This window comes from Ahaetulla prasina, chromosome 4, assembly GCF_028640845.1.
Source record: "Ahaetulla prasina isolate Xishuangbanna chromosome 4, ASM2864084v1, whole genome shotgun sequence".
NCBI classification, from domain to species: Eukaryota; Metazoa; Chordata; class Lepidosauria; order Squamata; family Colubridae; genus Ahaetulla; species Ahaetulla prasina.
Window position 1 is genome coordinate 272,066 of NC_080542.1, and position 16,422 is coordinate 288,487.

At 56.9% G+C, this 16,422-nt stretch overlaps 2 protein-coding genes across 2 annotated transcripts; both read left to right on the forward strand.

The window, feature by feature from the left end:
• Positions 1-2,006: 2,006 nt before the first annotated feature.
• LOC131196853 (serine protease 55-like) lies at positions 2,007-8,384 on the forward strand (the record flags this gene model as incomplete). The annotated part of the gene is made up of 5 exons (XM_058180259.1): positions 2,007-2,121; positions 3,200-3,398; positions 3,768-4,021; positions 5,762-5,901; positions 6,386-8,384. Coding segments are annotated over 5 exons (1,053 nt in total), but the record flags the coding sequence as incomplete, so codon positions are not given.
• A 1,262-nt stretch (positions 8,385-9,646) lies between these two features.
• Positions 9,647-16,193, forward strand: ZMYND15 (zinc finger MYND-type containing 15). Its single transcript, XM_058180262.1, has 14 exons — positions 9,647-10,010; positions 11,227-11,449; positions 11,546-11,701; positions 12,038-12,198; positions 12,281-12,420; positions 12,665-12,917; positions 13,412-13,498; positions 13,599-13,715; positions 13,995-14,083; positions 14,576-14,677; positions 14,888-15,017; positions 15,086-15,171; positions 15,332-15,492; positions 15,694-16,193. Exons 1-14 carry the CDS (start codon positions 9,647-9,649, stop codon positions 15,872-15,874), a joined length of 2,250 nt encoding a protein of 749 aa, XP_058036245.1. The 3' UTR covers positions 15,875-16,193.
• The last annotated feature ends 229 nt before the right edge of the window (positions 16,194-16,422 follow it).

The window sequence follows — 16,422 nt, forward strand, 5'->3', positions numbered from 1 at the left end:
CAATCAGACCAGGAGTGAGTGCCCTTCCCATAAGCCCCGCCCCAAGCCCCCTTCGCCTCCAGCCTTACCATTCCTGGACAGCACAACTCTCCAGACACTCTCTAGAGCTGGGGCGGCTGTTGTGTGGGTCAAGGCCAGCAGCCACTGCGATGGCGGAGTCTCCCTCGGCACCTGTTGTGACAGCGTCTCCATCGGAACCACCGGGGTGGACCCCACCGAGCTCAGAGGCTGAAGTGGGGCATGGCTGGTGCAGCTGGGTTGGCAACTTCTCTCAGAGGAGTTGACCCTAGCAGACCCCTTCCCTTTTAGGAAGAAAAGGAAGTAGTGTTAGGCGGGCAAGGGATGTCGCAGGCCCTGCCAGGCAATGAATTCCAACTGGTGGGGGGGAGGAGAGCCTTCCCTGCCGTTGCCCCTGGGGAACATTCTCTCCCCAGGGAAGAGGTGCCCCCCCCCAGTCCCCTGTCTTTTCAGAAACATCTGAAGACCCGGCTCTGCCATCTTGCCTGGGGCTCACAGGGGCTGTGGGGCTGGCTAGACCCTGAAGGCCCTCCTCCCACCCACCTTTTCTTTAACTTTGTCGGACTTTAAGTAGCCTTTCCTCTTTTTCAAACTTTTAAAGTTTACATTCAGTTTTTATACCTTTAATATTTTACTTGTACACCCCCCAGAGTCCCCCTGTGACAGATTCCTGCGGTGGGTGGGTGTGTGATGGACTGTTTTTAAGTCTGGCAATTAAAAAAATTGCCAGACTTAATAATTGCTACCAACCTGCCTTCCATTGAGGACCTGTATACTGCACGAATCAAGAAGAGGGCAGTGAAAATATTCATAGACCCCTCGCATCCTGGACATAAACTGTTTCAACTCCTACCCTCAAAACGACGCTATAGAGCACTGCACACCAGAACAACTAGACACAAGAACAGTTTTTTCCCGAAGGCCATCACTCTGCTAAACAAATAATTCCCTCAACACTGTCAGACTATTTACTGAATCTGCACTACTATTAATCGTCTCATAGTTCCCATCACCAATCTCTTTCCACTTATGACTATATGACTATAACTTGTTGCTGGCAATCCTTATGATTTATATTGATATATTGACCATCAATTGTGTTGTAAATGTTGTACCTTGATGAACGTATCTTTTCTTTTATGTACACTGAGAGCATATGCATCAAAACAAATTCCTTGTGTGTCCAATCACACTTGGCCAATAAAATTCTATTCTATTCTATTCTATTCTATTCTATTCTATTCTATTCTATTCTATTCTATTCTATTCTAATGCAGGGACTGCAGGCAAACAATAGAGGTCTCTCTCAAATGCGTCTGCAGCACTGAGGGGGAGCTCTCGGTCCCACCCCCCTCCCTTTGGGGCAGACTCACGCTTCTCCCCCTTCCGAGAGATGAGCCGGAGCACCCAGGGGGCGTCGTCCAAGCCACATACCAGATTCTTCGGAAAGATGAACCTGCCAAAGAGGAGGGCAAAGGGGGGCAGCTGGCAGCCAGGCTCGACTCCCAGCAGGAAAAGGACGGCTATTATGGGATGGGGCTCACCTGATCAGGCCCCTGCAGCGCTCCCAGGCCACCAGACGGTCGGAGAACCGCCTGACCAGCTCCGGCTCGGTGCTGTATTTCTCACACTGGCAGCTCCCGGCGGCTCCCCCCTCGTTCCCGAGGGCTGTGGTAGGCAGAGCCGATGTCAGGAGGGAACGGGGACGCCTCCCCCCCGACCCGGGGCTCCCGAGACCGCCGCCGGGGCGCCTCACCTGGCCGGGCGGGCAGCAACAGCGGCAGCAGCAGCAGCAGCAGCAGCGGGTTGCGCCTCTGGGCGAAACGGAGGTCGGAGCCCCCGCTCCACTCGCCCGCCGCCATCGCCAGCCCTCTTCCTCCTCCTCTGTCCCCGAGGACAAAAGCGAAAGGCGCCCAGGCAGGGGAAGTGCGAGGGGCTTTCCGGCGCCTCCAGAACTTGCCCAAGCGCCGCCCGTGGGCAGAGGCTGAGCTAGGCGGGCGCGGGGCCTCGACGCCTCTCGCGGGGAGAAGGCGGCGGCGGGTGAGGCGGGTTGTACCCGGCCACTTGGCGAGCCAACAAGCGCGGAGGAGAGCTGGGCTCCGGGTGAGGTTTCTACCCGCTGCCCGCCCTGCTTTCCTGCTTAGCCCAGCACCGCTGCCGGCCGCTTCCTGGGAGGGTGAAAAGGCTCCCGTCCAGAGCTCTGGCCGGATGGGGCAGGCAGGCGGCGTCTTGCTCTGCCCTTCCCATTTCGGGCATGGCAGGGAGGGCCGATCGGGCGTTGAGTGCTTAACTTCGGTGCCCCAATCGGCTACGGCGCTCTGGCCGAAATCCCGTCTCTTCGCAGGTTGCCAGCCGCCCCGTCGAGGCTTTGTGGTGAGCGCCGCGGAACGGCTCTGCTTGGCTGCCTACGACAGGGCGCCAGGTTGGGGCCACCTGCTGCTGACAGCGATGGCTAAAGGGAGCCCGCCGCTGCAGGCCCCTTCTGGGCTTAGAGCCCCCACCTACCCGTGGAAGGGCCGCAAGGAGGGCGGCGGCTCTGCACCGGTGAGGTCAATACTTGGAGCTCTGTGATGCTACTATGGGGTGTGGCTGGAGCCCCGCCCACACGCAAAGGGCACGCCCACTGGCTCTGGAGTGCCGCATGGACTCCCTGGTGCTGCTAGCTTGCCTGCTCCTGTTGCAAGGGAGCGGTGCTCACGCACAAGGTTTCGGGGGCATTTCAGAGGGGGGGTTACTGGCAGAAGCGCCCCCCCCCCACCTTGGGCAGAGCAGGTGGAGGGCAGCCCCTTTGGCCCTCCTGAGGTCACAGCAGACTTGTGATGTCAGGGGCAGCAAAGGCCGAAGGCTGTCTCACCTGAGGCTGCCCTGGTGGCATGTGGCCCCTGGGCCTTCAGAACAGTGCACTCAAAGGAGATGCTTATCGGGGCAGAGCTGGCCCAGCAGGGTCAGGATGCCTAGCTGTCCCACTGGAGACCCCAAGGGGGCCCTTGAGCCCCCAGGCTGGGCTGCCAAGTCAAACCCGCCTTCAAAGATCCAGAAGAGCCGCGTGGGGCTCCGATTCCTCCAGAAGAGTGGGGTCTCTTTGAGACGGACTGGCAGGGCATCCCAACCAACTCAATGAGTCCAGCGGGGGGGGGAGCAGCAGGGACCACCTAATACGGGGACTTCTTCTCTCTCTTAGGCTGTGGCTACCGACCAGATTTTGATGCACCCCATGCCTCCCTTTTAGGCAATGCCCGCATTGTGGGGGGTACAAAGGCTCGTGCTGGGAAATGGCCCTGGGTGGTCAGCATTCAGACCAGCTCCTACCACTTCTGCGGGGGGAGCATCGTGCACCCCTGGTGGGTGCTGTCTGCAGCTCACTGCTTCACAGACAGAAGGTAACTGGTCAAGGGGACAGCTGGGGGGGGCAGTAGGTCATGAAGGGGGGCAGCCCTGCTTCCTTCTGCAGCCCTTCTCAGCAGAGTCTCCCTTGTTGCCTGGAAGCCCCCCTACATGGAGGCAGCAAAGACCCCTCAGTGACCAGAGTGACCCCCTTGGCTACAGATGCTCCTTTCTCCTCCTTGCCAGTCTTCCATGCCCACAGCGGAAGAGCTGCCCCTAGCAGGAGAAGAGCTTCTGGGGCTCTTCGATGCCAGGAAGGGTCGGGCTCTGGCTGGCACTCTGCATCTCCTGCTCACACGGACCCTTTGCTGCTCTGCCCCCCCCCCACTGACCATTTGCCTGCCCTGCCCCCCTCTCCCATACAGGAAAGGCATCAGGGTGGCAGCAGGAAGCAACTACCTGGGCAGGAACAACGTCACACGCTGGGTACGGAAGATCCACCTCCACCCACTCTACAACCCCAAGACCTACAACAACGATCTGGCGCTGCTGCTGCTGCACAAGCCCATCCCCCACAGCTGGTTCCACACCGCCCTCTGCCTGCCGGACCGCACCATCGTCCCGGACAACAGCATGTGGGAGAGCTGCTTTGTCGCCGGCTGGGGCCTCACCAAAGCTGGTGAGCCGGGCGCTTCTCCCCCCCTCCCCCAGCAGCCCAGCAGGAACCCAAGGGCCCCGCCTCTTTGCACAGGCACCCACACCCTGCAAAGTGAACCAGGGGGCCTTGCCCCGGCCCTTTAGCAGAGCTCTCTTCTCATTCCTGGTGGCCTTCCCTGTCAACAGCTGGCTCCACAGCCGAGGCTTCTGCATGGCACGGCCCAAAGAGATCCGACAACTGCCGCACCTGCAGCTCTCTGTCGGCCTTTGATGCTTCTCACAAGGTGGCTCTGCCCAGCCTTCCTCAGGAGGCCTCGCTCTCTGCCGAGAATTATTGCCCCAGAGGGGAGCTGGCTGTGGGCATCAGAGAAGAAGACCCTCTCGTGGAGCCATAGAGGGGGCATCCAGGATCATCTAGTCCAACCCTCTGCTCACCAGAGCACCCCACACTGATAGTTGTGTTTGAGGACCCCCAGTGAGGGGGAAGGTTCCATTTCTACTGCAAAACTGTTCTTGCCAGTTTGTGACTTGAATTTCCATCCGGTCTTTTTCGGTCCTTTTTCTGGTCCTACCCTCCAGCATGCGAGAAAACCAGTCTTCACCCGCTGCCCTGTCTCCCTCTGTTTCTGCTCAGTCTCCATCAGTTTACAGAAGCCTTTAAGAAACCCTGAGCGGCATGCCCGAGGCCTGGCCCTCCGTTGCTTTAGACTCGCCGCAAAGTGTTCTGGCCCAGCAAAAGCAAGAAACAGACTCTGGTCACGAAACCCCCATCTTTATTTACCTCTTGTGATTTAATGGCATCCACCCACCGAAAAGTCCAGGCAAGAGTCCTTCAAGGAGTTAAAGGCAGTAACAGACCTTATCAGTTCCTTGATATGAGCTCCCAGCTGAAAGGCTGCAAATTAAGTTCTGGCAAGCAGTCTTTGGGGCACGAAACACCATGAGCAAAATCTTCAGAAATACGAACGATTGTCTCCTATGACAACCACTCCCCTTTCCTTCTCTTTATTCCCCAGCCAGGGAGGGGCCATTCAGCATCCACACGTGCCTTTCTTCCCGAATCGATTCCTTGTCCTCCGTTGTTCTCCTCTCCTAACAGCTCTGTGCATACGTGCGTCTGGAACAGGCCCCAGCTGTTCCTCCTCCTCACTCATCTCAGCCTCCAAAGGCAGTTGCCTCTCCGGTGGCTGGGAAACATTGGACGGCCCTCGCTCTATCTCTGTGTCTGACACAGAGCATCCGCAAGAGCCTTCCCCAGACTCCAGCACTGGCCCAAGTTCCTCCCCAATCTCCCCATTGTCCGAGCCTAACATAAAGGCTCTTGCTGCTGTCCTGTCCCTCCTGATTGCCTGTTCTCTTCCAGACCTCCCCTGGGGAAGGGGCTACTATCAGCCTGGTGGTGGGCAAAGAGCATTTTGGGTTCAGCTGTAAACATCACAATTGAGTAGGAAGTTCTCTGTTATGCCTGGGTCTTTTCTTCTCCTTTTCTAAAAGGGAAATTTGTTCCTTAAACCTAATCTGCTCCGCTCAGCACGAATGCACGTGTCGTGGTGGTGTCCCCCCGCATTAAATGTGGCTCCCCGTGCCTCTGATCTTTAAGAGCTGGTGAACCCAGAAGGGATCAGAATCCCATTTGCCTGGCTCCCGTCCTCCCCCTGAATCAGATCTGGTCACTGCCTACTGCCCAGGGGAGAATCTCTGGGGCTGAGAGCTAAGCCACTGCCACCGTCTCTCCCCCCACCCCCGGCTTGATCCCCTCTAGGCTCAGACTTTGCCTCCCTTGAGTTGTTGGACATTCAAGTGGGCCTGGTAGACTGGACACTGTGCCTGCGGTGGCTGCACTCCATCACCAGGAACATGGTGTGCGCCGGGTTTGAGGAGGGCGGCCGGGACGCCTGCCAGGTAGGAACCACCTTGGCTGCCCCACACCCCACACCCCACATGCATGTGCCTGGCCAAGGCAAGACCCAGACACTGCCTCAGAGGAGGAGCAACTCAGAGGGGTCTGAGGTCTGTGGGGGGGAGAGCTGGGCAGGCCTAGCAGCCAGCCTGCCCATCACCCGGCTCAGACTGCTTGCCAAGGAAACCGGCTGATTCCCAGGATGGTTGACCAGCGCCTGGACCAGGGGATGCATGGGGCAGCCCCATGCACCAGCCCAGGTTCCCCTCGGCCCCAGAGGCTCATGCTTGCTTTCTCCCTCAACAGCCTTGTCTACCCACCTCGCATGGGCTGCTGGGCTCAGTAGAAGAGTCGAAGGGACCTCTCGCAGGGGTGTGGAAGGGGTGGCATTCCTGCTCAATTCTGCCCCACTGGACTCCCTGCCCTTCCTCCTCCCCCCTCATGTCCCAGCCCCTCCTCGATTCCCTCCTTCTCTCACCTCTGCAGGGGGACAGCGGGGGGCCCCTGATGTGTCTCCCGCCCAGCCACAGCGGCCACGGCAGCCCCCGGCGCTGGTACCAAGTGGGCATTGTGAGTTGGGGTCGCAGCTGCGCGGCCCCCCGCAGCCCAGGCGTCTACACGCAGGTCTCCAACTACCACTCCTGGCTGGAGCAGACATCAGCACACGATGGGCGCCCCTTCCGCGTGCCCCAGATCCCTGTCAGCTCTCCCCTGCAGCACGAGAAGCACAACGATCTCTGGGCTAATGTGGACAGCGGCGGTGACCCCTTGCCCCCCCCACCTATGCTCTGCTCTGCTGCCCTGGCGGTGCTGCTCTTGGGCCTGCGCTGAGGAGCAACCAGCGAGGAAGGGCCACCGGTGTGGGGAGACTCAAAGGATGCCAAGCAATGTGAGGGATTCCCTCAGCTTGGCTTGGCAGTTCAATAAATATTCTTGGATACGCCTGGCTCTCTGCTCGTGTGGCGTTGGGAGGGAAGCCCCCAAAAACAGTGGAATGGGGGTAGGATCCCTCGCCGGTGGAGCAGAGGAAGTGGCAGGGCAAGTCAGGGTAAGAAATAGAGATGATCCCCCGCATGCCCCTCACCCATCCAGCTTCAGCTGAGCACTTGGCAAGCTTCTCCGCAGGCTCAGAGGCTTCTTGCTTCCGCCATGGTGAGCCTTGGGGTATGTGGTAGGGCCTTGAGTTTGGTGTTTTCCTCCCAACGCCAGTGGGACCCAACGGCCAACGTACCCCTCCCCCCAGTCTAGCTGTGAGGAAAGAAGGCGGCTCACTCCAGCTCAGCCCTGCTTGTGTGAGAGGGGAGGACAGCAACTCATTCACAGCTGCCGAAGGTCTAGCAGCAGCAACAGCAGGAAGGGGCTGGGGGTCTCGACCTCAGACCTAGCCCAGGTGTGGCAGAAGAGACCCATGTAGGGCTCTGGCACAAGTGCACCCGGTTACGTGCCATGACAAAATGGGCATGTAGTGGAGAGCCTGCATTTAGATGGGTTCACTTCCCCAGGGAGTCACCCTCAAAAATGGATGCCCTTAATCTTGCTCAAGTAGTTGAGGCAATGGAAACAGGCAGAGCAATGTGGGAGGGAACTGGGTATGCCCTCCCCCTCCATGATCTGGAGGGAACCCCAAGCTGAGCACCCTCAAATCCCAGGGACATGAAGCTCACCGAGGAAGCTCAAGTGGCAGGCGACAGGGCTCTGCGGTCAGAAAGTGGCCTGGCCTGGCTGGATGCATGTGAATGGGATGGGGGGGAAAGGGACAGGGATGCCCTGGTGTGTGTGTGTGTGGAATGGATGGCCTCTAGGGGCCCTTCCCACTTGAGGTTGCTGTAATACGGGAGAGGATGGTCTTGGCAGGTGAGGCCCTGGGCTTCTACGTGGGAACGGGGGTGGAGAAGAGAGGCTGCCTGGGGAACAGCATCAGGAAGAAAGATGCGATTGTGAAGATGCCACTTATTACCATATATGGTGGACTTGTAAAAAAGTTAAAGCATTTTGGATTAAAGTATGGTGGATCATGCAGAATATTTTGAAAAAGAAGATTAAGTTTACCCCGCAGTTCTTTTTACTAGGAATAATTATGGATTGTACAGCTATAGAGACTAAATTGATTTTGAACTTAATAACAGCCACGAGACTTTTGATTGCTCAATATTGGAAGAAAGAAGAATTACCTACAATTGAAGAATGGACACTCAAAGTATCAAATCTGGCAGAAATGGCAAAAATGTCTGCTTACTTGAAAGACTATACACAAGAAAAATATATTTTAGAATGGAAAATGTGGATTGATTATATTCAAAATAAGTATCAGATAAAAAAATATCGAATAGCATATAAGTAAATTTAGGAAATATTTTGTATTAGATATATTTTTGAAGGAGAGGGGAATTGAGAGTGTGATTATGTGTGGGGTGACTAGAGATTATAATTTAGGAATTATTTTGGATTATGATTGTTAGTTTTGATACCCTGCATTTTGTTCTGGGAAGTCGAGGTGGGGGTGGGGGTAAGGGGAGGGAATTGGGGGTTGAGGGTAAAGGATGGAGTGATGGTTAATGTGCAGGGATTATTGAAGATGTATAAATATAATTAATGTAGGGTCGGGTCTGACCAGTTACCATTTTAGAACGATGGGGAGGGAGAAAAGAGGAGAGAGTAGGAGGTAGGAAAGAGGAGAAGAGGAAGGAAGAGGGGTAGAAGAGGGAGAAGGAAGGTGTAGGGTGGAGGGAGGAGAGGATGTAGATAAGAGAAGGAGACGAAGGTCTGGAAAGTAGAAGAAGGTAGAAGAGGGAAGAGTGTTAAAAAGGGGGGTGGTGACTGGGCAAGCCCGACTAATTGTATATAACTGTACACTGGATGAGCTGTTTGATATGATTGTAAAAATAAAACTTTTTTATGAAAAAAAAAAGAAAAAAAAAAGAAAAAATGGGCAGCCATGGAGTGGGGAGGCTAATGGGTGGAGGAAGAAGTTCAGAGGGGAACCTCATTTACTCATATATGTTTATATACTATATAATCTTTTGTATGATTCCTACATATATTGTTGTGACAAAATAAAAATAAATAAAAATAAATAAAATAAAAATAAATCCCACCCCCACCCCCCAACTGGTCAGGCTGTGTGCACAATTTTGTTAATGTGGCCTTTCAATAGAGTGCAATTCGCTCATCTGGCAGAGTTTCCTGCCTGGAAATCTGGTATGTGCCCCGCTCTTTGCTTTTTTATTTATTGTTTTATTTATTTTGGGGGGCCATTGAGACCCCAGAGCAGCCTCCTGGACCAGCAGTCCTGACGAGGGCAGCAAACACAGGCCCTGCCCAAGATGCCTTTGCTGGGGGGGGCCGGGGGGCTGCTGGGCAGGAGGAGGCAGGTGGGTTCCGGAACCCCTGATGTCGCAGCGCAACCCGGGAAACCCCTGGCTATTTACCTTTGAAGAGGTGGCGGTACTCACTTCAGGTAGACAGGAGGCAGGCTGGGCCAAGAGGGTGGGGGGATGGCCTGGCCCCCAGGCAAAGGCAGGAGTGGGGGAATCCAGCCTGGGCCGCTGTTGGGGAATGGGCTGAAGCTGTGGCCCCCTCCCAGTGACCATCAAGAACCCCCACAACTCACACTCTGGGAAAGGGGGGCTTGGGCCCCTCCGGGAAAGCAGTGCTCCTGCCCCAGCCCTGGCTGATCCGGGGTCCCCCCCTCCTGGGTGCTTTGGGGAGGCCACTTTGCCACTTACAGGATGGCCTTCCTCCACAGGCATGGAGTTTGTGACCGGCTACCGGGCAGAGATCCTGGACTTTGCCGAGCTTCTCTTCGGCTGGTACCAGCGCTTCCTGCTGGACGCCATCTGCCGCCGGGGCAGCGAGCGGCGCAAGAGGCAGGAGAGCTCCATCCGCCGCCTGCCGCCTGACCCAGCCCTCTGGATCCTGCACCTGCTGCCAAACCGCAACCTGGCCTTCACGGTGGCCGACCCCGGGCAGCAGCTGGGTGGCCGCTTCTACAGTGAGGAGGCTCTAGCCCTGCAGGACCTGGAGCGCTTCATCACCTTTGTGGGGGCCGGGGGGGCGGAGGAGGAGGAGGAGGAGGAGGAAGAGGAGGATACTGATGGCACCACAGAGACAGGTTTGTGGCCGAAGGGCTCAGAGCTGCGGCAGAAGCCGCTGGGCAGAGCATACCTGCGACCTTTGACCTTTGCTTAGCCTCACCCCAGGCCAACCTGGGGGTGTGGGAGGCAGTTGGGGCTTGTAAGCTGGGAGAAGGGCTCCCCAGGATGTCTTGGCTCCTCCAGCCCCTCTTCCTCATCTCCTGTTTTCCCAGGAAGAGTTTTGTTTTTTAAAAAAAGACTTAAGCCCCGCTTTTACTTATTTTCTATCTTTCCAGTTATTACTAAGCTTATCCTACATTGCCCTGCCCTGCCCTCTCCCTCTCCCTCCTTCCCTTTCCTTCTCTCCTTCTCCCAATATTGATGGTTCTTCTAATATATTCTTTGTTCCTTGAGCTCATGTCAAAGTCTTAGCCATCATGTAACCACCATCAAGCTGACTTATCTTGTCGGCTGCTGCTGCTGAAGCCTTGGTGGGAGAGTGATGTCTCTCCTCCTCCCCCACCTGCTGGCTTTGGCCAGTCCTGGCAGGGCTGAACTCCAGAAACCGTGGGGCACCTGGGCTCCCTCCCAAGGAGGTTGACCCACAGACACTCCCCACACCAACCCACGGGTTGCCCCTCCTCCCTCTGACACATCTATCTTCAGGTTATGCCAAGGAAAAACCAGGTTCTCCAGAGGAGCTTTGTTTATTTATTAGATTTATTTGCCGCCTATCTCGTCTTGGTGACTGGTGGGGGAGGGGGCAAGATCCTGAGTCCTGCAGTGAGCACCAAACTGCCCAGGGGTGAAATGCTCCCGGTTTGGACCGGATCGCTCGATCTGGTAGCAATGGTAGCGGGTGGTTTGGAGAACCGGTAGCAAAAATCCCTGCTCCCCCTCCATGTCCAGCTGAGCCGCGCAATCATCAGAGTGTTTTTTTTTTACTTTTAAAAGCATTTTTTCTTTGGCCGAAAAAATGCTTTTAAAAGTTAAAGAAAAGGCTTCTAATGATCGCACGGCTCAACTGGGATCATCAGAACTCTTTAAAAGCATTTTTTCTATAACTTCTTCGGCCAAAGAGGTTGTAGAAAAAATGCTTTTAAAAGTAAAAAAAGAAAAAAGTTGACCACGCCCACCCAATCACATTACCTCCATCAAGCCACGCCCACAGAACCTGTAGTAACAAATTTTACATTTCACCCCTGAAACTGCCCCAATCTGCCCCTCCCTCCCCTCCCACTTTGTGCTGTGTAGGGCAGCCCTTGTGGCGCGTTGAGCACCTCCTGCTGGTGACTGATGAATACGGCACCATTCTGGGCTTTGACTTCCTGTTGGAAGGCTTCTTGGGGACAGCTGGGCAGGAGCCACTGGAGCCCCGGGCCCTCGCCTTGCTCTGCTACAGCATGTTCTGCCCCCTGGGTGCTGGGGAGCCTCGCCGACCGAAGCTGCTGACCGTGGGAGACCCCGCTTTGCACAAGTGAGCAGGCAGGGGGTGCTTGGGGGGGGTCAAGGCTCCTTGTTTCCCCCCCCCCGACTCTTTTCCGCTCTCTAACCCTAACCCTAACCCTGGCAGGTCCCTGGAGCCCCTACTTGCTCGCCTGGGCATCCGAATGAGCAAGGGCCCGATGCGGGGCTGGGGCCCCAAGCCTACCTTCTCCTTCCCTACCACACGGGTGCGAGCATGTCACGTGTGCAAGCGACACAGTTTTGAGGGCCAAATTACAGCCTGGTGAGTGCAGAGCGGATGGAATTGCACCCCCTTCCCCGGTCACAACATTTTGTCTGAGCTGGGGATAGGGGGTGGGCTATCCCAGACCACCAAGGTTTGGGGGCAGCTGCCAGTCTGCCCCAACATTTGGAAATGCTTCTGGTGCCATTGATGGTCACCTCAGGGTGCACTGGAGGTTTTTAAGAAGAGATTGGACAGTCATTTGTCTGAAGAATTATAGACTAGAAGACTTCCAAAGTCCCTTCCAATCCTTGTTATTCTGGAAAGCTTGCCTTGCTCCTCCCGTGCCACTTGGCCAGCCTTGTGACCCCCTACCCAACTCTTTCTCTCCCCCAGCCAGCATTGCCGCGCCGTCTTCTACTGCTCAGAGAAGTGCCGGAAGCTGGACTGGAGCCGCAGCCCCGAGGACATCGGGCACCAGTTTTGGTGCCAGCGCATGGCTGGGTACATGAGCCATGCCAGAGAACTTGCCAACTTCCCTTTCACCTTTGCTGCTGGTAGGACTCCCACCGCACCTGCATCCCAGAGAGGGAAAGACTGGGGCTAAGCTGTGGGTCCAACCCTGCCTTCCCTCCCCAGAGGTGACCAGCGATACCTTCAACAAGGAGGGCTTCCTGCTTGCGCGAGGGCTGACCCGCGGATACTGGGTAGCAGAAAGCATGCTGGTGAGGGCCCCCGACTATGGCCTGGGGTTGCAGAAGGGCCCTGCAAAGACCCCTGTACCCTTCCTCCAAAGTGGTGAGTGGGGATTGGAAGCTGCAGCAGGCATGGGTAACTGTGGGTGTGGCGAGGAACGTGCCAGGTGCAAATAACCAGGCCCAGGCATGAAAGAGTCCAAACCAGCTACTTTATTGCTTAGTGCCTATGTCCAGTTCATAGAAATCTTCCCGGACTGGCAATTTTCCCGATAAAATAAGCCTCAGTGGCATTCTGGATCCTTTTGTGTCTATGTAACCTTTACAGACTAATAGCCTGCTTGACCGCTCCTCCCAACTGCGACAGTCTCTGTCCGGCATCAGGCCCACCCAATATCATTCCTTCACAAACTGCATCTTGTACATTTTTGGCTACAATTTTGGCTACAATTCAAGATGCTGGTTGTCACCGCTAAAGCTCTTCACAGTAGATGGCCTGTTTATCTTGAGGAACCATCCGTGGCTGCTGTCCATCAGATCCAGCTGGGCAGAATGGGCACCCTTCATGCCCCCTTGGTCAGGTGGAGCTGCCCTTCAAGCTCGGTCGCCCTCCAGTCTTGGAGTGTCAGAGTGGATGGTGGCTGATCTCTGCATTCTCTCTTATGCTACGTTTCACCCTGTAAGCCGCCCGGAGTCAGGGTGAACCTGGCCAAAGTAGCACACAGCTCTCCAAACTTGGCGACCTAAAGACTTGTGGACTTCAACCCCCAGACTGCCTCAGTAAAGTGCACTGGCTGAGGAATTCTGGGAATGGAAGTCCACAAGTCTTAAAGTTGCCAGGTTTGGAGAGCCCTAAACTCGTGGCCTATATGAAGGAGTGAATAAATTGGGTGGAGGAGGCCGTGCAGCCCCTCCCCTCCCCTCCCTGACTAAGGGGCACAGTCTTGCCCATCAAGAGTGGGAAAAGTATCTCCGCCAGGAACACTCTCTCAGGACACTCAGGGAGGGGAGGTGGCGAAGCAGGGGTCTCCTCACCTTCCACAATTGGGGGTGGGGACTTTCTCTCTCTCTGCAGGTAACCCCTTTGAGGCACTCAGGCCAGAAGGAGGGACAGCACTCCCCCCAGCACCCCCAGAGCCCCCGACGCCTCGGACATTCTTTGGTGAGGGGGGAGCATGGCTCCTTTCCCCTCTACTGTACTTCCACAGACCCTCCCCATCTGATCACTCTTCCCCCACCCCCACCCCACCCTTTTCCTCCAGCATCCTGGAAAGAGTACTACCAGTGGCGGGGGCTGCCTCTGGGGGCCCCCTTGGCCGTGCTGCTGACCTATCCCCTCACCGCCTACTACATCATCACTCAGCTGGCCCCCCAGCACTGTGAGTGGGGGTCCCTCAGCAGCAGAGAAGGGGAGCGGGGCCTATGGGGGTAGGGACCAAAACCTGGCCATCCCTGCAGGACCCTCGGGTGGCCACGGGTGCAAAATTTGGGACCACCTGCCAGGGCCTGGCCAAAGGGAGAGGCTGCCTTAGGGGTGGGTGTGGGGAGGTCCATGCAGAAGAGCTGCAGGATTCTTGCAGTTAAGGGCAGGGGTCCTGCCTCCAAGGCTTTGAGACTTCTGAAGTGGGGTCCCTAATTCCCCTCCCCCCTCCTTTCAGTTCCAGAGCTAAACATTTTGAACAAGCAGTCCCTCAAGATCCACTTGGTGGAGGCTGGCAAGGAGTTTGGCGTGCTGATGGTGTTCTGGGTAGGGAAGGGTCTCTGGGGAGGGGCGGCACTGTGCCTGGCTCCACCGAAGCAGGTCTGCTGCAGAATCTCTGGCTCGGCAGCCTGCCAGAGATGGGAGTTGTAGGACTGTGGGAGCCCCAGGGCAGGAGGAGGACTCCCACCACTGGACTCCCCTGCCTCTCACCAGTGCTGGGTTGTTCCCGGTTTGATAGTAAAAGCGGTGGAAGGCTCCGTCCACCTGCCCAGATGTCATCAGGGATGATCTGCGCATGCACAGAAGCTTCTGTGCATGCGCAGAAGCACGCACGTTCCCGTTGCGAACCGGTAGTAAAGGTAAGTAGAACCCACCCCTGCTCCTCACCCCTCCCAAAGGATGCTGGGGGGTGTGGGGGAGCAGAAGGATGGCAGCTGGGGCGATCTGGCTTAAAAAGGAGGCCCAAACATGATTGCCTGTTGCTAGCCTGTTTGCAATCTCCCTTCCTCCCTCCCCCCGTCCCTCCCTCCCTCGCAGGAGTTGTCAGTGTTGCTCCCTCACGTTTCTCTGGAGCTGCTCTTTGTGGGGGACACGTTGCCCCCCGAGTTGGACGGCCAGCAGTTCCTTTTGCAGAGAGATGTGAGTCTGCCTCCCTTCCGTTTATACCTACGGGGGGGGGGGGTGTCTTTCTTCCCCCCTTTTCACCACTAGAGAATGGGGCCAGTCCTGGCACATGGATCCTGGAGGGATCTTTCGGCTGATCTGGCCGGGGACGATGGACGTCCTACTCTCCGTCTGCCTTTGGCCTTCCTCCCCAATGGGTGATCACCCCCCCCCACCTCTTTTCAGGAAGAGCGGGGTGTCTCCGTCCTGCCCGGCTTGGCCCCCAGGGCCAAAGGAGGCCGCCGGGAGCTGCAGCTGGGCTTCAGTGCCCGTCCCTACCACCTCCTGCAGGCTCCCAAACCGGACCTGGTAATTGGTGAGAGAACGAGGAGGAAGAGGGCGGCCAAGGGTGGGGAAGGGTCCTGTGCTCTGCATCTAACGCAGCCCCCATTGTGCCCCTGATCTGCCCAGGGTTCAACTCTGGCTTTGCCCTGAAGGAGACCTGGCTGAGTGCTTTGCCGCGATTGCAGGTGAGCTGCTGCCAGAGGGAAACAGTGCCCAGCCGCCCGACTGAGACCCCAACCCCGACGGTGGCTGCTCAGCACCCTTCCTTGGCAGTGATGACCAGCTTGCCCCAGCCTGGATCTCCCCCCCCCCTCCCGGCAATGACGATGCTTCTCTGCCCCACAGTCCCTCCGAGTGCCAGCCTACTTCACCGAATGCAGCGCCTACAGCTGTGCCGTGGATGAGGCCGCGGTCTCCATGGCCACGGGGGGCACTGCCAGCCCTGCCCAGATCAATCCCTTCCGTTCACCCTTCCGACAAGCCGGCATTGACAATGCCATGCCCTGGTGGGTACGAGGCAGGCTTCAGCTCCGCCCTATGAGACTGGCAGCTGCGTAATTTTCCTCCCCTCCCCTCCCCTCCTCCTGGCACACAGGGAAGCCAGGTGTGGCCCTTGGGACAGAGGGGCCCACCTTTTGTGGGTGGTGTCCTCCTGGCCCCGTGTTGCCACTGTCCCCCCCCTCACGTTGCCCTTTCTTCCCGGGCAGGTACTGCAACGCCTTCATTTTCCATCTGATCTACAAGGCCTCGGCCAACAACCACCGGCAGAGCTCTGTGCCCCCTCCGCAGCCACTTCTGGCCAGCGGGAACCCAGAGCCGGCTGAGCCGGCTCGGAGCCGGCGAAAGGACAAGAGGCAGATCCGTGCGGCAGGGCGCCGGCGCAAGTGACGGGGTGAACAGAAAATAAAGCACTGATGGACACACCAAGACTCTGTGCTGGTTCACACCTTGAGCAGGGGGTTGGTCTAGAAGGCCTCTGAGGTCCCTTCCAGCCCTGAGATTCTGGGCTCTCTTAAGTTGGCTGGCAGCCCCGGCTGGGAACAGAGTCCTGGGCTCATGCTTAACGGAAAGAGGCATGGAAGTTGTGGCCCAGACACAGGACCAGCAACCCCCCTTGGCCAGTGTCTCTTCAGGGAAGGAACAGCCATTCCTCTCCTCTCTTGGCCACAGGCCGAAAGCATCTGATGCCCACCCACCCCTGACAGAAGGGAACATCCCCCCCCTCGTGAAATGAGGCCCTCCCTAAGCGAAGCCCCAAAGCAGGCCAATGGCCCCACAGACACCCAGCTCAAGAAGAAAGACACGGCCCTTGAGGGAGATCCTGGCAATTGCCCAGCAGAGGGGGATCAATCGATGCCAGCAACCCACACACAAGCCGTGGGGCGGGGCAGTCAGCCTCAGGAAGGGCTGGAGATCTTGGGAAGCTGAGAGGCTCT